This window comes from Charadrius vociferus, unplaced genomic scaffold, assembly GCF_000708025.1.
Source record: "Charadrius vociferus isolate BGI_N301 unplaced genomic scaffold, ASM70802v2 scaffold263, whole genome shotgun sequence".
In the NCBI taxonomy this organism is placed as follows: Eukaryota; Metazoa; Chordata; class Aves; order Charadriiformes; family Charadriidae; genus Charadrius; species Charadrius vociferus.
Window position 1 is genome coordinate 1452427 of NW_009647769.1, and position 21018 is coordinate 1473444.

Here is a 21018-nt window from a genome sequence, read left to right on the forward strand (position 1 = left end):
CTTCCTGATTGCCCTGGAAGTGAGGCAACAAAGATCCTTTAAAATCTATCCCTTTGGCTTTGCTACTGGAGTCCCCACATCCCTAACAATTTACCTCTGCCTGTTGCTGGCGGAAGCTTTGCCTTTGTTTGCTGCCCTGGGTTTGCACCTGGTCCCTGGCTGTTCCTCGGGCAAAGTCTCGTCATCACCAGTGCCAGTGGAAAGTTATGTTCCAACCTGGTGGACCTGCACAGCAGCTACGGGATTTGGCAGCAGGGATTTATGTTAGTGCTAAACCCAACCGTAGCTAAAGGGCATCACTACCAGGTTCCCGCCACAGCAAACCCTACTAGAAGCGACATTTCAAATTTTGCACTATGTGGGACCCTTTAAGACAAGTTGAAGCAGTTTTATAACTTGATTTGGCCTTATTCACTCTGAACACCACTGCCATGAAATACAGTACTAATCTGGTCTGGTCACAGTGGAGTTCACACTTTCATGGGTTGATGATGAGTTACTCTGAGGGTCATTTACTTTGCGTAGAACAAGCCATCACCTCCCAAGCTGTTTTGGCAACCAGTCCTGCTGATGCCAAATAACCTGCCTCTCCAACAGCCATCTGCCCTGCAGCAGCCTCACTTCCAAATCATCAGTCACCTTCAAAACTGGGGTTTGGGGGAGTTTGGAATCTCCTAGGGACATTGTAAAATTGCTATTTGCTTCATGGGGAAATGAGTCAGTACTGCTCCAAGGAAGAAAAGTAGACATAAAAATGCAGACACCCTGTGCTTCTACAATGTCACTCCCTCAGCCCATCATCCTCACCTCTGGTCTGCAGGGTAACAGTTGCAAAGCAGAAAAGAGGATTGTTCCCAGGACTTTGAGCTCCACTCCTTTGATCTGACATGTTTCTTCAAGCCACCTCACATGCATTGACTGTACCTGGTCATGCTCCACCCTGTCTGCCTTCCGCTGCCTCTCAAAAGCAAGTTTCTAGCACACTTGTGCTCTGAGGTTTTTGGCTTTGCTGCTTTTGCTTCATGACCTGTAGAACTTGCAATATGGCAGATGACAAAAGAAGTCAGAAGCAAAGCAGCAGCTCTGTCAGCCAGGAGTGGAGGCAAGGCACCGGCCCTGCCCAGGAGAACAAGCGAGTCTCACAGGACAGCACAGGCATTTAAGAGAGGGGCTTCTCGACTTCGCCAGAAATCTCTCCTGCGGTGGCTAACAAGCTAGATCTGTTCACACTGAGGACTGCTTGGTGATTTTCCTGGCACTTTTTTTTAACACCTCTTTTTGTTCTCACTTGTTATCTGCCAGCAGCTGAAGCCAGTTGGCTTAATGGAGAGTGTACAAATGGGAACAATGAAGAGTGGCTTTCCAATCAGACAAGGATGCAGCGCTTTAGCAATGGCAACGGACATCCTAGGCTTAGTGTTTTGTCGTAATACATGGAAAATAAGGTACAATAAATTGCAGAAAGTCTGATATTGAGCGCTTTAATGAAAAAAGATGATGAGTTTTCAGTCCAGACTTTAAGAATGCCAATATTGTGTAATAAAAAAGGTAAACAGAAGTGTTCGGTGCTTTTGCTGTCAAGTCCCAAAATGAAAAAAAGATGAAGTTTTATTACTTACTTTTAAAAAATCAAATACAGTCTAGAGCCTTTCTCTTTGGCTGCTAATATAAAGATGACGATGAGATATAATGTCATGACACGGTGACTGCCCTTTAAAACAGGAAAGAGCCCCCAAACTTTGGTTTGCTAATATGACATTTGCTGTGAGACTATTTTAATACAAAATATACAGGATGAGCGCAGGTATCTACAAGCTGGATCTGGAGCCATAATTCAAATCCTCTGCGCTATACAGAAGATTCAGAGGTAACATTGACCAAGGACTTTGGCTCCCCATGCTTGATTTCATTCACAAGTGAAGCGCAGCACAAAGTTAAGCACGGGGAGCCAGAGATCCGGTAGTAGGTGGCCCATGTAATACTTTGGCTAAGAAACCGAGATTGTGTTGTCCTCTAAGGTCTGGAACAGCAAGTACCTAAGAGTTATTACTTATAGCCACAGGAGATATTTTCAACCTGGGGTCTCTGTGACCTATGGAAATCAGGAACGCCTCTTGTTAAAAGACTTAAATTCACTAAACAGCAATGTGTCCTTCCCTTAGAAAAAAATTCAAGGGTCTGCAAACAGGGAAGAAAAAAGTTGGAAACCATAAATTTACAGAATTGAATAAAGCTGTGATTTCTGGCCCTGACACCTGCTTGATTGTCATGGTGATGGGCTCTGTCCCTCCTTGATGTCTTCACAGACCCGCCTGAATATTTTGCCTGGGATTTCTTCCTTTTCTGCTGCAGGCATTCCCAAAGTCAGACCCCATAAACAGCTCACAGTAGCTTGGTTGCTCTTTGACACAATTTAGCCCTTTCATTGCAGGAGCACCAGGTGCCTCACCGAGCTGCATAATCACCATTTGATTTTGCTCAAGGGGAAGCAGACACAGAAAGACGAAATGATTTGGCAAAGGTCAGGGTGTGAACAAGAGAAAGCTGGGGCTCTCATCCTCCACCATCCCTTCCTTTCTGTTAGGTCATCCATAGAAAAGGTCCCGCAAGCGCTCACAGGCCCGTTCCTGAGAGATATAAGAGCACAAAAGTGCTCATGGCTCCTGCAGAGCTGGCAAGCATTAACTCATGCCGTCCTATGTCCATAAGTGCACTTTTACCCTCCCTGACTGGAAACCAAGTGAAGGCAGTGCTGAGCTGTGGTTACTATTATGGCCTGTTTTAGCTGGCTGTGTTAACCGCATTCACACAGCTTCCAGAGTTGCGTGCCACACAGCAGTGGTGTGCAGAGCCAGATGTCCCAGTCCACAACAGGTCACATAGGTGAACCCTCCAGGACGTCATGGCCTGCACTAGGCTGGGCATTCAGCAGCAAGGCATTCACCTGGCCCAGGTGAAGGGTACAGAGAATAGGGGACAGAGGGAAAGTCCTGATGCCATCTCATCCCTTCATGCTTCTGGGAGATGCAAAGATGAGCTAAGAGAGAAATAGGACAATCTCAGTGGGGCTTATGGGCTCTGATGGAGCTGGAGAAACAAGAAACTTGTCAATAGCATTATAGTGAATCACAGCAATTCCCATTTTATGGACCACCTCAATGGCCCAGGGTGGGTAGGAGTTTGGAAGGAGACTTTCTGAGATGCCCCAGCTGGTCCAGCACAGACAGTTTGCTCATTGGTTTGGATTCTTCATGGCTACTCATTGTTATCACCTCACAGGCTCCCGTTGGAAAGGAACAGGAAATTGTATGGTTGGATGACCACAGCCATACGGTGAATAAGCAGCCAGCGACAGGAAGGAAGCAATGGACTCTGAGCTTTAGAAAGGAGATGTTCAGCTCTAGCAGCCCAGAACTTCTAGCTCTTTGTTATGTTTTATGCCTGGTTGTGCCATTTCACATATGTGTTAAAAGAAGCAGAAGCATTTGTGTCTTCTGGCATCAGGCGTTAAGACTACAATACCTTTGAAGGATATTCCAAGGAAGTTCTTCAAGCTCTTCCGTGATCCCCCCCACCCAAAAAAAAGCTTGGCCTTCTGTCCTTGGAAGAATGTTGTCTATGTTCAAATGACACAAGGGGAGAAGATGAGGATTGCATAGTGACCAAATCATTCATTTCCTAAAGGGAAGAACTTTTAACCCTGTGGTTGAAGAGGGATATAGGTTTTGAACCTTAGGGGTGTTTTACCTTTTTGTCTACCCCATTTCTATTTCCTGGTCACTGTCCTACCAGAAGGTGCCACTATGAACAGAGAATAAGTGATTAAATGCTTGGATTATTTCTGCTAATTTATATGCAGCTAAGCTGCATTTCCTTGCAATGTTAAATCACCTGTGATCAAGATCATGAAACCTCTCCCATAGGACACCCAAGTACCTTCTCCAGTGATCAAGGACAGCACATCAGATGGCCAGGCCATAGGACAAAGGCTGCAGCTGTAGACTGCAGGAGGACTCCTTCAGGAACAGGGAACCCACCAACAGGACACCCCTCAGCTGTTTTGTGGCCACCAGGTGATAAGTAAGCTGCTGACAGATGAGGCCAGCTAACTGACCTTTGAAAGAGAGGTCAGAGAGTACTACAGAGTGGAACAGCAGGTGTAGGACTGCAGAATGACAAGGCCCCGAGGGGGAAGCCAGATGTGGGATTTCCCTGCTTGTAAATGAGATACAGTATGTGTGCACCCAGCAAATGTACTCTTGACCCTTCTGTGATGGTCTCAATCAAATGAGGCCCTGCATGGATGCAAGGGACTACAAACTGTCTGAGCAGAAATAAGTCTCTTGAGTGCCTTGGGATGTTCTCTGCTGAGGAGACCAGGATGACCTCCTTCCAGCTATCTCCCTCCTCCATCTCATGGACCACGTCTGATCTTAAAAGGCCTGGTAATGAGCGTGCTTTGATTAAGGCCACTGAGAATTATTGATTTTCCATTTGGGGAGGAGACTATGCATTGAACTGAAACAGAAAGAAAAAAAATCCCAATATTCAGCAGAATGAAACAATTAATTCTGGCTGACTGAAGTATTTGAAGTGACCCCAAACAAATGCTTTCCTTCCATTGCCTTGGGGCTTTAAAAAAGCCAAGAGGCAAAGACAGACAGTCAGATGGGGAGGCTAGATGTCCTAGCCAAAGCTATTGAAAGAAATGCTGCCTTTCTCCTCACTTTCTGGCTGAAGGTCGTAAGCAATAGTGAGCGGGGGTTCTTGCCTGGGATGTGTACAAATGGGCATAAAACCTTTGGTATACTGAGTTCAGAGTAGTGGACTTGCATTGATGTCTTATGAGAGGGTGAGAGGATGGACACATGCTCTGGGTGTTGATATTCCAATTTGTAAAAACGCTAACTGTGCGGTCAAGGAGAAGTACATGCGTGATGAGGAGGACTTGAAGCTGGAGCTGAAGGAAACAAGCTCCAGCTGCAGGTTGTGAACACCCATCTTCCTGTGCCTGACATCATTGAAAAAGACTGAAAACAACAAATAAGCAGGACAGCTTCAACCAGGATGGTGGGGAGAATATCCTGATGGTGGGGAGATTCAGTTGGGGAGGCCCTGCACAGTGCCATCAATCAGGCAGCAGGGGTATTTGAACTCAGGTCAAAAGTATTTGAACCGATTGCCTGTGTACTAGGTAGTTAGAGGAAGCTCCAAAAACAACCCCTCTTTGCAAAAGGGGCCCAAGTCCTCCCGAGAAACCAACCCCGCCAGATGGAAATAGTTTGTATCAGAAATGTCAGCACTAAGCATAAATAATGCTGGTGGCCACCCAATGTTGGCTTTTGGTAAATTAAAGGTGTGTCCAACGCCTCATCTCGGAATGCATTCCTTTTATCAGCATTGTCACAGGTACAAAATGAAGGACAAGCGTAACATGGGAATTTACAGAGCCTTTGAATACACAGTATGATGGCGCATTTGTTACCTAGACTCACTGGCTGCTAGCTGTCATTTACTTGGGTTGCCTGTTCTGCCAAGTCCACATAAGTCATCAGGAGAAATGCAAACACGTTTCCAATTTTTCACATGAATTAGAGTCATGGCACAGGGTTTCTTATATTTTACTTCTATGGAAAATACTTATTTTTCTATCATTTTGTACCCGGCAGTTTTCCTCCTACACGCCATGCAGACAAATAAACAGCCCCACAATCTAGCCAGGGAGGTTAGCAGGCTTGAAACTGTGCTGTGTCTAACCGAGCCAGTCTTTTACATATGTTATATATTCACCTTTTCTCTGGCATCTGCATTGCACTTGGGAAAACACTCGCACGCAAAGGGATGGGCTCTGGGGAATGGAGAAACATTATCTAGCACGGGAATACTCAATTAATTTTCAGCGAGCAGCTTTTATAATACATAACATACACTTAACATAATACACTTTGGTCTTGTGCCAGAGATTCTAAATGATTAGGCTGTATCAATTTACTCTTGAAACACTGATTAAAATCTCAAAACTTTCATAGCAAATGATGCATGAACCAGAATCTGAAATGTGATGATTGAAATATTGCAATGTCACAGATTCATCACACAGCCTTTCCAAATCCACTCTCGGTTTCAGCTGGCCCCTTAAATGTTCTGCTCACACGTCCTAGTGATCAGCTTTTTTCTCCCGCTCCATCTCCCCCTCCCCAACCCTCTGCCTCTTGGAAAGATAATAGCCTGGCCTTAATTGAAGCAAACAGGTCATTAAAATAGTAATTTTGTAGACATTTGCAATGACAGACATTCATTCACTGCCAAAGACAAGCAAAGAATCAAGGACTGGATATTCCATGCACATTAATTCTACCATAGACCCAATCAAAGCTAAACACCCTCCTCCCTTCTTACTGTGAGAAATTTCCGTTGGGTACAGAATTTAAACAAAGAAAAATGAAAAATAACTGTTCAGCTCTTGCCCTGTGAATTGTGCCCTAGCCTCGAAGCAGGTCTTGACAAATGGTGTCACACCTTCTCCTATGAGAAGGACAACTCTCATCTCCTGTTCCTTGGTGCACAGTCACATCTCATCATTTGTTGCAGATAAGAGAGGTCAAATCACCCCAATTACTTTTACAACCTTTCTGTAGAATGACTCTCATCACAGTGTCACTAAGATGCACTTAGTTCTCAGTGGAATCCAGAAACTCCAAGCCAAAATTGCCTGCTGTATAAGGCACATTGTCCAAAGAAGATGTCTGACCTAGGAACCATCGTACAAGAGTTTTCTTGAAATAATACTTTAGCAGCAAGTCGTTGCTATAAATCTAGTATTGGGTCTCAAAAGTCTGTAAAGATAAGTGCACTTGGCCTTCTTCAAACTGCCAGCTACATGTCCCTTACGTAGCTGTCAAACTGCAGTGTCTCCAGGCAGAAGTGATGCATGATTCAGACAGTCTGCTGGTGAGGATGTCCTGACCTGCTCCAGCAAAGGAGAGCAATCATCACCCTGAAGGTAGGCATCTGAGCCTGGACTCATCCCGTTTAACTTCAGGCCAGGTTGGGAGTTTCATTACATTCGGATTTTTTCCCATAATCTATAGTGAGAAGCACCACCAGACCCTTTGTGGGCACTGAAGTGAAGACACATTTCTGTCTCCAGTGACTATGGAGGAAACTGCTCCTAACAAAGTGTTCAGTTAAATGCATAGAATAAGGTGAAACGACCTGGACCAGGCAGTAGCCCAATGCAGCTCCCTCCACAAGAACCGCCTGTGTGCTCCATTGCCAAGTCCATTGGCAGGTTAGGACCAAGATGCCTGGCCATGACTGGCATCACATTAGCATCTAAGGATGATAGGAACTAGGGCCTGGGGAGATGACCTCTGCTCCAAACATTTTAGGGGCCACGCAAGGGATGGAGAAGTCAGAGGAAAAAGCACATCATCATTTCAAGGTAAAGTGTAGATGCCTCGCTAGAATCAGCGGTCGTCCCCTGAGGGTTCCCCTCCTCCCATCTGGCACTGCTCTCCTCTATGCTTTCTGCATGCTTGAACCCACGTCCGTGAGCTCTCCTGGTCCATCACATGCCACCATTAGGGGACAACTTCTGTGTTCTTTTCAAGAGCTTTTACTCTGCTCCAGCTTAAGCTGCATGTATGCGAGAAGGAAAAAAAAAAACCCAACTGAATGAGATCATTTTTCTCTTCTCATCTCAGACATTCAGCCTGCTAGCCGGGGTTACTGGAATAAAGCAGGGAAGCTCTTTTTCCATAGCAAGCCATCTGGTTGACATAGACTCACACTGATGCTAATCTGTTGGTTTCTTTCTTTTTATTATTTTTTTTTTTCCTGAGGAACACTTCATCTGCAGCTGTAAATTCAGACCTGCTCCCTCTGTGTGCGGAGCATTCATTTTGCACACATATTTATTACCGCATTATGCCCCATTGTAGGTGTCAGGAAATCATTGTTATCCTTGGTGTGTCTACGTTGTTCTAATGTCAGGGATGTACTTTCAAATGGAAATTAAGCAATTATGTTTCACATGGGGAAACCTGACAGACGCATAGATTTTTACACCACTGGCAATGTCGCTGTCACAAAAGCAGACATTGTTCTCGGCGGACTGTCAAAGAAATATAATGTATTTCAAGAGCAAAGCGGGGTGGGGGAGGGGCGCAAGGAGGGGGAACGCGGGGTAATTAACTGTGTGATTTGAGTTCATAGATCATGGCGCTGTTTAACTTCAAAATGCAGTAACGACATAACAATGAGGCTACTTAACTCATCCTTGAAAATGAGGTTTTGAGTAGTCTTTTAAAACACAAATAAATGCTTCTAACCCTATCTTCACCTCCAGCCTGGTTAAAAAGGGATGCTACTGTGTGTTTACTATTTATGCTGTTTATTTAGGAGTTGGTTTAAGTAGCCACCAGGTCAAATGTGGTAGGAACGAAGAGCCATGCTGGGTCCCAGTTTATTAAACATCAGCCCTCTACCCGAGCTGGCCACGCGATGTCCTTGGGGCAGGGATCTTGGGGATCCTTCGCCTGGTGAGAACTGTGTGCCACAGGTTGGTTCCGCACATGAAATAGGGACAGGCACCTTCTGCTTGGTCCCTGCGGCTCCGTCGTTGTAATGCAGCACACAGCGCCCGTCTACAGCCTCGTGCAGCACAACCCGCCTTCCCTCCTCCTCGCCTCCCCCCAGTTATTTTCAGTTTGTTACAGGCTTTATTCAGCAGTCTTTTGTGTAACTCTCCTCTGCCCTTGGTCATTAGCTTCATACTTACTCCCCTGGGTGTAATAGACCAACAGCAGTCCAAAGCTGGCAGCCAGTGAGCGCAGGCAAAGGGCTGTACTTGTGCCCAGTTGAAATCAACAGGAATCTGGGGCCCAAGGATGAGAATATCTCAAAAAAATGAAGTTTTTTAAAAATGTTTCAGTCAAATATTCACCAGTAAACACACATGTTTTATGGCGAGGGCTGTAAAGCAGCACATCGAAAACTAAGCATCCATTTAAATGGATTTCTAGACAAGATCAAAAAGCACTTAGTGCCGTTCAGGGAGAATTTATTTGTTTAATGGATATTTTAGATGGGCAAATCCTGTAGTCTTCACTAAGGCAAAATTCTTACGATTGAGATTACAGAGGAACAACTGAAGATCAGGACAGCTGTGAGTCAAGAGCTGCGTGAACTTGCCTGAGGAAATGGGCCTTGCCTCAAGGAGCTCACGTTAAAAATACAAGGCATCCCAAAACCACTGACAGGGAGAAAAGCAGAGATTTCTATCCTTCCTCCCCTCCATGAGGTAAAAAAAGGTATATGTCTCACCCCAGGTTTCTGTGGAGTTTTGGAGCAAGCCAAGAACCGAACCCAGACCACTCAGATGCCATTCTTGGCTTTTCAGCTCTTCCTCTGGTCAGTCAGGTCACCTTTACCTGTGTGGGAGGGGAATAAAACACACAGCTGTTGGTTTGAGTCCAGCTGGGTGCAGGTGTCCAGGGTCTGCTGCTCCTAGTGATGCAGAGCAGAAGCACTTGTTGGCACCCGGATGCATCTGCTGACCACGAGGACACACTACCCCATCCTCGCAGCCCAAGGAGCCTCACTGGGAAACTGTCTGCTGCCACCCATAGCTCTCAGGGTAGGGAACAGTGTTGATGTCATTGGCTTCAGGACCTGAACCCTTCTGTCTGTGTCTTCTGCAGCTCCCTGCTCACTTTTCCTACCTACTCACTGACCCTGGTTGCAGGCTCTGGTTTTAATTCTTTTCCTGGTCCTCCAGAGAAGGCATCACTTGTTCATTAAGAGACTCCCCTCCTGATCCTTCCTCCTGCCTCATTTATTTAATTCTTAGCGCCTTGCAGAAGATAAACCACAGGAAACCTGAAAGCGCTCCTTGAGGACATTAAAGATCACTGGACAAAAAAGTGCTGTAGATTAGCATCACACGACTTCTTCAACAAGAGACAAAAATCAATGTCCCACAGATTAGGTGGGAAAAATGAACAAACAAACAAGCCCAAATGATAAGTGGGGCATTGGTATCAGCATCAGCTGGGCTTCTGTCAAGCAAGGCTGGGGTGGAGGGAGATGATAATTTTTGACCCTCGGCAAATATATATTTTACAACAACTTGGCAAAATGAGCAAAATCTTTCCTGGGAATATTTGCAGCTGATAGGGGAGAACAACAAGTTAGTGACATTGTTAGGACAGTGGGCCACAAGCAATCCATATGCATGGCGGCACTGTCATGCCTACAGGTAAAGAGAACAGGTCACCCCAGGAAGAAATGACTCAGAAAAACTGATGTGGGCCCGGTATAACTACTGATGGACCACCCACACAATGTGCAACATTGTGGTTGAAAGGGAGAACGTGATTCTTGGATATCGAATTGCAAAATCCCAAGTAGGATCCAGGTTTTGAAAAATTCAGACTTGAACCAAGAGAATGGGAAAGTGCATCTTATGATGAAAGACTCCAATCTATTCAGCTTCCCCCAAAAAAGCTGAAGGGTGACAAGTTAGAGTACAGAGGGTGGTTATGTTCTCCACCCCACAAAGGAAGAAATCCACTGGCTAAAAGGTAAAGTCTAACGTGGACTGGATAAAAATAAAGTACAAACTTTCAGTCAGGAGGATACTTAAGCACAAACACCGTTCCAAAGTCTGGATGGGCAAATCAGCGTTGAGTGTTTCTTCTTCTCCTAAGAATGGTGGCCTGCTTTACATGGGAGTTCATCGAGGTCCTCTATTATCATAGGACAGCAGAATAATTTGAGTGGGGAGGGACCTCAGGAGGTCTCTGTGCAACGTCCTGGTCAAAGCAGGGTCAGCTATGAGATCAGGCCAGGTTGTTCAGGGCTTTATTCAGTTGGATCTTGAGACCTTCAGTAATGGAGACAGCACAACCTCTTCATTGTTACACTCCTGGACTCTTCTCATGGGGAAAAAGCTTTTCCTTATTTGCAGTCAGAACCTCTCTTGTTTCTACTTCAGTATGTTTTCTGTTGTATTGTACTACCATGAAGAGCTTGGGTCCATCTTTTCTGTGACCTTCCAGTAGGCACTGTGGAGCTGCTGGTGGGTCCCCCCAAGAATGTCTCTTCTCCAGGCTGAAAAAGCCCATCTGTCCCATCCTCTCCTCACAGGGCAAGAGCTCCAGACACCCGCTATCTCAGTGGCTTCCTCTGAGCTCCCTCCAGTTTATCAATGTCTTTCTTATACTGGGGCCCCAAAACCAGATGCAGTATTGAGATGTGGTGTCATGTGTGCTGACCAGAGTGAGATGACCGCTTTCCTAGACATACTGACTCTGCTCCTGTCAATGCAGCCCAGGAGGCTGTTGCCCATCATTGCTGCCAGGACATGCTGCTGGCTGCTGTGCAGCTCTCTCTTGCCAGGCCCCCAGGTCCTTTCTGCAGAGCTACTCCCCCACCAGGCAGCCTCTGGCCTGTGTCACTGCAGGGCTCCTTCCTTCCCAGGTGTAGAACTTGGCATTTGTCCCTGCTGAATTTCATAAGGTTCCTGTCAAGCCCATTCCTCCAGTCTGGCTCAGTCCCTCTGGATGGCAGCCTTACCCCTCAGTATATTTACTGATCCCACTAACTTGGTGTCATCTGCAAACTTGTCGAGACCACACTCCTCACCTCATCCAGGTCGGTGAAAAGGCTGTTAAACAGGACAGATTCCAGGACAGACCTGCAATACTGCACTAGTAAGATGTGTCCAGGTAGGGTCTGACCAGTAACCATGACCCTTTGAGCCTGGCCATCCAACCAGGCTTTTACCCATCTGGTTGCCCACCTATCCAGACCATAATGTCCCAACCTGGCTACAAGAATACTATGGGAAAGTGTGTCAAAAGCAGTATTAAAGTCAGTGCAAATGACATGCACTGCTTTTGATTCAACCACAAATCCAGTAATTTTATCATAGAAACCCACCAAGTAGGTCAGGTGTGATTTACCTTCTCATAACTCTGTGCTGGTTTTCTCTTTCATGTGCCTGGAAATGTGCTCCAAAAGGATGTATTCTGCGCTTTTCTCAGGGACTGCAGTGAGGCCAACTGTCTTTTAGTTGCCTAGATTACTCTTTGCCTTTTTTTGCAGATCGGTGCAACGTTCACCTTTCTCCAGCCATCAGAGATCTCCCTCAATCTCCATAGCCTTTCAAAAGTGATAGAGACCAACCTAGCAAGGGTGTTGGCCTGAACTCTCACCAACCTTGGATGCAGCCTGTCAATCCCATGGACTTGTACAGGTTGGATTCACTCAAGTAGTCCCTGACTCAGTTCTGAACTGCTAGTTGTTCTCCTTCATGGTGTCCTTTGTGTCCCTTGCAAACCTCAATTCTGGTTGTGTTTTAGGTTTCCTGACACCATCCCTTCGTGCCTGGGAAATAGCTTTAAATTCCTTCTCTGGCTGTGCTTCCACCTCCTGCATGCTGTCTTTTTGCACTGGAGCTCTACCTCAAGTCCTCTGCTTTACCAAGCTAGTCTAGTCTATTTTTTTCAGGAATTTTGGGATGACCTCTTCCTGTGCTTGGAGGGTGCTGTCCTTACAGATATGCCAGCTTTCATGAGGTCCTTTGCCCTGAAGAGCAGCCCTTGTGGAATCTTACCTACCAATTCCCTGACTAAGCTGAATTATGCTCACCTGAAGTCCAGGGTCTGCATTCTGCTGCTCTCCTTCCTCACTGCCATCAGGATCTTAAACATCACTATTTCATGGTCATTATAGCTAAGGCTGCCATTATTACATCCCCAGCCAGTTCTTCCTTGTTAGAGAGTAGCAGCTCCCTTTATGCATGACGCCTGGTTGGTGTGTCCAGTTACCTGAGTGAAGGAATTATCTTGGACACCATCCAGAAATCTTCTTGACTGCTTGTGTCCAGCTGAGTTGCCCTTCCAGCAGATGTTACGTAGGTTGAAGTCCCCTGAGAGAACTGGAGTGTGTGATGCAGACAACTCCTCAAACCATTTGAAGACTTCATATGCTTCCTCACCTTGGTCTGTGACACACTCCCACCATGATGACATACTCACAGTCTTCTCTAATGGTCCCATCCCACAATTTTTCAACCACAGAATCACAGAATGGTCAGGGTTGGAAGGGACCTCTGGAGATCATCTAGTCCAACCCCCCCCGCCAGAGCAGGGTCACCTACAGCAGGTTGCACAGGACAGCATCCAGGAGGGTTTTGAATGTCTCCAGAGTGGGAGACTCCACAACCACTCTGGGCAGCCTGTTCCAGTGATGACCAGGATGCTGTTGGTCCTGTAGAGGAACTTCATACATCCAAACTGCTCCTTGATGTAGACAATAGCCCCTCTTTCCATCTTCCCTGCCTCTTTCCTGAGCTTGTATCGGTCCATCACAACTCTCCACTTGGGCAAACTGTCCCACTATGTCTATTATACCAATGATGTTGTAGTGTTGTGGCTGCACGCAGAGCTCTAGTTCCTCCTTGTTTCCCAGTATTTGTGTAATTATACTTGAGGTAAGTGTCCCTTTGCCCTGCTTTACCATTTTTTAAGTCTTTCTTTCATTCAACATGCTGCAGCTTCTGCTTTTGACCTTGTACACTGCTACCTCACTTAACTGGGCCATCATCACCACCTCCCTCCCTTGTCCATCCTAGTTCAGCTCTCCTTACCAGGTCAGTCAGCCTATTGGCCAAGATGTTTTTGCTCTACCTTGACGGGCAGATCACATCTGTCCCTAGCAGGCCTCAGTCCTCGGAAGAGTGGGTTCCGTGGTCATAAATGCCTGATTCCTGTTGACACCAGGTGTGCAACCATGTGTTGACCCACTGGAGCTATCAGTTCCTCCCCAAGCCCTTCCCTTCATTCATGGAGACCAGGTATTGTGAGCATAGTGACTGAGGTTCTGCCAACCTATAAACATAACTATGTTAATACACACTGTTCATTTAAACTCAGTGCTTCCAAACGCCAGGACAGAATTAAGCTACACAACTCCCATTCTGCTCAATAGGATTTGTGTGGTTACACTTTGGCAGAGTTGAAAATACTCACACACACATGGAGCAGAACACATGGACACAAGTGTGAGGACATCTGAGAATGTCACTGTTTGTAGTTATTCTGCAAGTCCTCTGGGACAGATACCTCATCTCTCAGTGGTCTTCAAAGCCAAGTAGGACTTTTTTGTATACTGTAAAAATAAACAGTTTTCTATAAAGAACTGCTGAAAAAGGCCCTGGAAAACTCTGGACCCAGAATCTCTCTGATCCTTGTAAGTGCTACTGGCAAACTCATTTTTGTGGTGGTTTTCTCTTAAAAAGGTCCAGTAACATTTTCTTCTTGCCATGGAGCAGCATGTCCATTCTAATGAGTTACTGCTTTTTAGTAGTTGCCTGCAACCTAGTGGTTTCCACATACCACTGGCACAAGTAAAGAAGAACATTTACTGCACAACTCCCAGACAAAATGAGAGGATGGAAAAGTGCTGAACCACGGTCGTCTTTGCTCCCCTGTGCTGTCCAAGCTCTCTCTCTCCTCTCTCTGCCCTTCCTACCTCTGTTCCTTTGTTTCCCATCTTGAGCCTTTTTTCCCCCATAACTTCATTAAAAAAAAAATAGTCTGGTCCCATAGGAGATCATTTGGCCCATGCAGCCGGTCACTAAGCAGTAGCCCTGGAAGGGAAATGTCAATCTCTTTGAGCCAGACGTATGCACACAGGGACAACTTGCCTTGGAAATGAAAAACACAGCAGACTATCCTCCCTGAAGGTGTCCCCTCCGCCAAAGCTGTACTCTCTAACCAACTGGCTGGGAAAAAAAGACATAGCATGTGTGGCAGCACATCCGTTCCAGATTTCACAGAATTATAGAACAGCCCATGTTGGAAGCGACCTCCAACCTTTTGTGGGAAAGGGAGCCTAGATGAGATTCTCTAGCACCCTCCCTAATCGCATCTTGAAAACCTCCAGTGATGGGAACTCTTCCACATCCCCGGAGAGGTTGTTCCAGTGAATGATTGTTCCTACTGTAAAAAATGTCTTTCTTATGTCAAGATGAAGCCTCTCCCAGTGCAACTTATACCTGTTGCCTCTTGTCTTCTCCATGTGGCTCCTCACAAACAGAGAGCCTCATTTCACTTTGTAGCTGCCCTTTAACTACTGGAATATTGTGATGAGGTCCCCTCTGAGCCTTCTCTTCTCCAGGGAGAAAAGACCTGACTCCTTCTGTCTTTCCACAAAGTGCAGGTTCTCCAGCCCTTCAATCCAATTTGTGGCCCTCCTTTGGACCCTCTCCAGTCTGTCCACATCTTCCTTGAATCGTGGAGACCAGAACTGGACACAGTTCTCCACGTGCACCCTGACAAATGCTGAGCAGAGTGGGATGATTGTGTCTCCATCTCTGCTAGATTTCCCTGCTACGTTCAAGCTTATTTCCTCATTTCAACCTCACTCCAGTTCTGCCACTGCTCCATCTGCTTAGAGCTGGAGTGGAGCACATGCTTATGGCTGTGCGGGGTGTGCAGCACTTGCAAAGGTTAAAATCCTGTCCTGCCTGGGAGGAGTGTGCATGGGGAATCTCTCCTTGTCTACACAGATCTTGCGAGTTGCCCAAATAACCCGTCATTCAATAAGTTATCCTGGGAGTGACTATCCTGCTAAAACCCCATGAACATGTCTTTTTGCTAAGCTTATGGTATAACCAGGGTCCAGGAAGGCCAGAAGTTACAATTTGTGCTTACTGAGGGCAAAATCATACCAAAGTGGCACAAAAAACTGTAGGGGCTTTTGTCTGTGGGAACAAATGGCGGCATTAAGTCCTCCACAAAGCTTCTATTCCGCAGAGACCAGCCTAAACGAACAACTCATGACCTGGGCCTAGAGAAAAACTTCCCTCCGTCAAGATTTGGGAAGCTGGGTCAGGGCCCAGTTAGTCTGCAGCAGGTTGTCTGCCTCACACGGTGTTATGAACTGAGCAGTAATCTCACATTGCTTTTCCCGAAATCGGAGCAAATCAGTGTCTCCGTGTAGGTCTGGTCCCCAAAGAGGTATTCCTGCTTGCGGTGGGCATATGGGAATTCAAAGAAGTTCAGGTTGAGTTCACTGGATTCAGTTTTAAACGTATTTTTATTTAAATTGTAATCCTCTGAGCTAGTAACTGTCACAACTTACTGTGATGAGGTAGGGAGGCATAATTCACAGTTTATAGATTGAAGGCCGAGGGACGGAGAGTTGAAGTACACTTGGATATACTCTTTCAGTTGAGCCTTAACAGCTTAAACAGTTACGACCCTCTGGCTGTTGGTCGCTGTTTTAATTCACACTGAAAGGCTGAGTGCGCCTCGCACAATAAGTCACAGCATCGCAGCCAAAGGGGCAGGGGGCAGTTAACAGCTGAGAAACAATAACTGGAAATTAAGGGGCTAAAACTCCTTAAAATCAGTTGCAAGAGTACATCTGGGAAGAGGGGGGAGAGGCCCAGATCAACTTCTGTACCTTCGTTGCTTGCAGATAAAGCAGATGGTCTTGTCCAATTACTCAGTGCTTCCTTGTGGGCTGATGGGAATGTTTCAGGCACCAGAGAGTGGACGGCAAAAACATTGCAAATTTTCCCCCCTCAAACATAGAACAATAAACATGGGGGGGTGGGGGTGGGTGGGGATGGGGTGTAATAGGGCAAAATTTCAGTGATTGTTTTAGTGGGCTGTAAAGGAAAACAATACGGCAACAGGGCAGGATATATTCTGTAGGGTGGAGAGAGGAAGTTTCCCCTCCCTACAGAACAGGTTAAGAATTAAGTTTATTATGTATTTATAAAATGAGGAGAGGGAAGAGAGAGAGAAACAATACTTATTGGAAAGCTAAAGAGATCCTGAGAGCCTCACCTATCCTGTCAGACCCGGAGGCTAAACTCAACTCCTCAAATACAGGACTGCCTCCAATTCTTGACAGCACTACAGTCATACTGAAGACAGCCACCTACAAATCTTGTGTGCAGGCACACAGTGTCTAGGCTCACCTCCCTGTGCATGAGAAAAAGCCACTGCTCCAGTGGATGATTCTTCCTGGACCACCGACGTTACCTTTTCAGGATGCTCTCTATTAATAACAGAGAAGAGGTGCATAGAGACCTAACTTTCAGGTGGAACAACTCCTTAATGACTTCCTTCAAGGAAGCTTCAGTTATCCCTGGCTACCAACCTCTGTAACCATTCTGCTCAGTTTCTCCATTGTAGGAGTAACTACAAGATCAGAAAGTACATCAGCTATTTTTTTTCACTTTCACTCCTACTAAATCAAGTTTGAACTGTTTATGAAGAACCTCTAGCAGTGCCAGCTGCACAGGGAATCCGAGAGGAAGCGGCTGGTGGTTCCATCCACAACCAGGACCAGCTTCACTCATTTGTAGGGCTGCAGAAAGCTTTGATTTTGACCACCTTCGTGCATGCGGGTGTCTGTTCTGAAGAAGTTTGCTTGGCTGGCCTGAAGTCAAGGCGAGGTGAGGCTGTACCAAGTCAGCACCTTTTGAAAAAGACCTTTTGAAAAAGAATCAGGCTCTCAGAGGGAAAAGACAAAGGGTGGACACAATGAACTGGTGAGGCTGCATCTTGAGTACTGTGTTCAGTTTTGGGCCCCTCACCACAAGAAAGACATAGAGGCACTGGAGCATGTCCAAAGAAGGGCAACGAAACTGGTGAGGGGTCTGGAGAACATGTCTTATGAGGAGCGGCTGAGGGAACTGGGGTTGTTTAGCCTGGAGAAAAGGAGGGTCAGGGGAGACCTTATCACTCTCTACAACTATCTGAAAGGAGACTGTAGCAAAGTAGGAGTCGACCTGTTCTGTCAAGTATCAGGTGATAGAACAAGAGGAAATGGCTTCAAGTTGCACCAAGGGAAGTTTAGATTGGATATTAGGAAGAATTTCTTTACTGATAGGGTCCTCAGGCATTGGAGCGCGTTACCCAGGACAGTGGTGGAGTCCCCATCCCTGGCGGTATTTAAGGGCCGTGTAGATATAGTGCCAAGGGACATGGTTTAGTGGTGGGCTTGTCAGCATTAGGTTAATGATTGGGCTAGATGATCTTACAGGTCTTTTCCAATCTAGGAGATTCTGCGATTCTGTGATTCTGTGAACATAACCCCAAATCAGAACCCAGATTTTAAAGCACAGCTGTTCACTTTTCTATTAGCTTCCCTTTTTTTTTTAACACTAATGAGCCTCACTGGGGCATTGTTTTACCTGTGATAACGCTGCCTGCTTTGCAACTATCCCAGGGTACCAACTGCATTTTAAAAGGGAGCTTTGGAAAAATTTGGGCGATTTGCAATGTGACAGAGCCTAAGAGACATAGCAGTTGTGCACGCAGAGGGTGCTAGAGACACTTGACTAGACACTTGAGATATGACTGTTCTTTAGAGACATAAAGCAATGTGCCATTTTCTTTAGCCTTTGCATTACTTTGCGAATTGACTTTATCAAGCTAAGCAGCGTAAATGCTGTTTCATATTTAAATAGAAGCTGCCTTAGTGCTTTGTTGTGAGCACTGGTAATTCTGTTTCTATAGATAAGTGCTGGTGAGTGATAGGTTTATGAAATGGTACAAATCTTACCGCTTTTCCTGCTTGGTTCTCATTAATACCAATAAACCAGCTTGACCACCAAATAAAAAGTCCACCACCTTTGTGTTTGCCCCTTGTTCTCCAGATTTTACAAATGAAATGGCAATAACTCTCCTAAAAGCCTTGAAGCCTTATGTCAGCACTTAGCACAGCATCATGGTGACACCACTATAATGTTTTGGCAGAGGAACAGCTTTTCCCTTGTGTTTGATTAACTGCCTGCTACAAAAAACACGGAAAAGAACTGTCCATCAGTTCTATGTTAGCCTGTGATGGAGCACCTATATACTACATATACGATGGCAAAGAACGCGAAATATGTAAAAAATGACATTGTTCTCTTCACCTCCGCTTTCCTCATCCTGCCAGTGCTCAGAGATTCACCACCACATTCATGAAAATCAAAACGGCCAGAGTACTTAGGCCAACAACTATGTGTACACAGAAATGGGTTTTCACCAGAACATCTGTACAGTCCGTTCCTCAAGGATTAGCCTAATTGCTTCACTGAGTATGTCTTAATGAACTTTTAGATTCGTATCCATCTCAGGATTCATTATTTCCTTCAACTCAGTCTAAGGATTACTGACGAGCTTGTGGAGGCTAGCAGTATTAGTAGCCTGATTGCACGGCATTTTTCTTTGTATTTCTCTGTGAAATTAATGAAGCAATAATCAAGAAATTATTCCAAAGGTATTTATTTCTTTCTCATACATCAATTAAAAATAAAAACTTACAAAAAATGGAACCATACTTTACTGACATATATAATCTTATTCATACCTCAAGCATTTTTTTTTAATATAATCTACAAAAATAGAAATTTCACCTTGGACCCATAAAATATTCTTGCAGTACTCCCTAAGAAACTATGTTAAAATAAATATTTTTTCCTTGAAAAGGGACAGTGCACATTGCTTAACCAGACAAGTGTAAAAGTAACAAAAAGAATTCAGTGCAGATTTCTAAAATATGAATTCAGATTATATCTCCTTTCATACGTGATTTCTAAAAGGTTAGCAGTTCAGGTTTTTCATATTCTGAAACAGAGTTGATCAGAATCAGTTGAAAAGAAAGCTGAATAAGCTATTGCCTCTTTGACTTGGAATGTAGTTTTCGGCAATGTCCTAATAAACTCTTCTTGGAGCTCTCGTTTGACCTGCATTTGCCAGAGTGGAAGCAAAATATTTTTTAACTTCTTACCTAGAATGCTTCAAATATATTCAAGATGCTCCAAATATATTCAAGCTTCACATAACATTCTGGCCATTTACTGTAGATACCTGTGAACTGGGGTCTTAGTTAAAATTTACAGGAGTACACATTTATTATGTTAAAAATCCTGTCAATTATTACTTTTAAAAAGTTTTGTAGCAAAGAGCTAGATATTAATGGGAGTTTGATAAACAGGTATTTCAGTTAAAAACATAAGACTGCATCTGACACAGGTCACTTAAGGACCTCATTAGCATCCATTTTCTGCATGTTTTATGCAGACACAAGTTGACATTTTGGTTGAAGTTCACTCCACAGAAAGTGTCTCTTACATGATTAAAAAAAATAAATTATTATTTTTTTTTACCTGAAGGATTATGTAGGTTTTGTTATAGTTCTCAACACAAAACGTACATGTTACTTTACACGTTTCTAAGGTTTAAATCCCTTAGAAAAAAAGAAGCAACATAAAAATACAACTTCTCCATCTGTCCTTCTGAACACACATCCTACCTCAAGCTTTAGCCCTTCAAGAGTCAGACTGTCCGCACAACCAGACCTCGGTGACATCTTCTGGATAAAAGGTCAGTGTTGGACAAAACCATTTAAATCAAACTCAGTGAAGTAATTTCAAAAAATGTAAATGTCCTAAAAACTAGAGTTAATGTTTTTGTTTTTTATTTAGGATGATTCTAAGTCTGAACATTGGACTTCTAGTCCAAACAGGCCATCTTGCTGAATTTGGCTAGATTTTGAAAAAGAAAGAGGAGAAAATTGCATACAACATATTTTCCTATGCAGCTTCTAAAACTTGTAATTATGGCCACTAAAATCATATGCTCTGTTTAAAAAAAAAAAACAGTACAAAAAAGAAGAAAATTCATACAAAATCGAGTAATTGTTTAAGACTTGCTCAAGGATACTGTTGGTCTGACCTTGCAAAATACTTAGGCAGGTGCTTAATTTTAAGCATGTGAGTCATTGTGCCAAGAGAGATTTTATGGTGAACACTAATGCACAAATATTAGTTAGACTGGCCCTTCCACTTCAAGATAAGCATGGATGTAAGTGCTTTGCTGGATATGGATCAGGATGCTCAGCACCTAACAGGACTTTAGGCGCTGATCCAGCAAAGCACTTACCCACACGAACAACACTGCTGACTTTAAGATCACTGCTCATGTGCTTAACATTAGGCAT

At 44.7% G+C, this 21018-nt stretch overlaps 1 protein-coding gene across 1 annotated transcript in view; it reads right to left on the reverse strand.

Annotated features, from left to right (window-relative positions):
• FAM124A (family with sequence similarity 124A) overlaps positions 1-21018 on the reverse strand; it is a 129309-nt gene extending 108291 nt beyond the window's left edge. Inside the window, exon 1 of the mRNA XM_009882389.1 lies at positions 20961-21018. Within this exon, the coding sequence (XP_009880691.1) occupies positions 20961-21018 (58 nt within the window). The remainder of the gene's footprint in view (positions 1-20960) is intronic.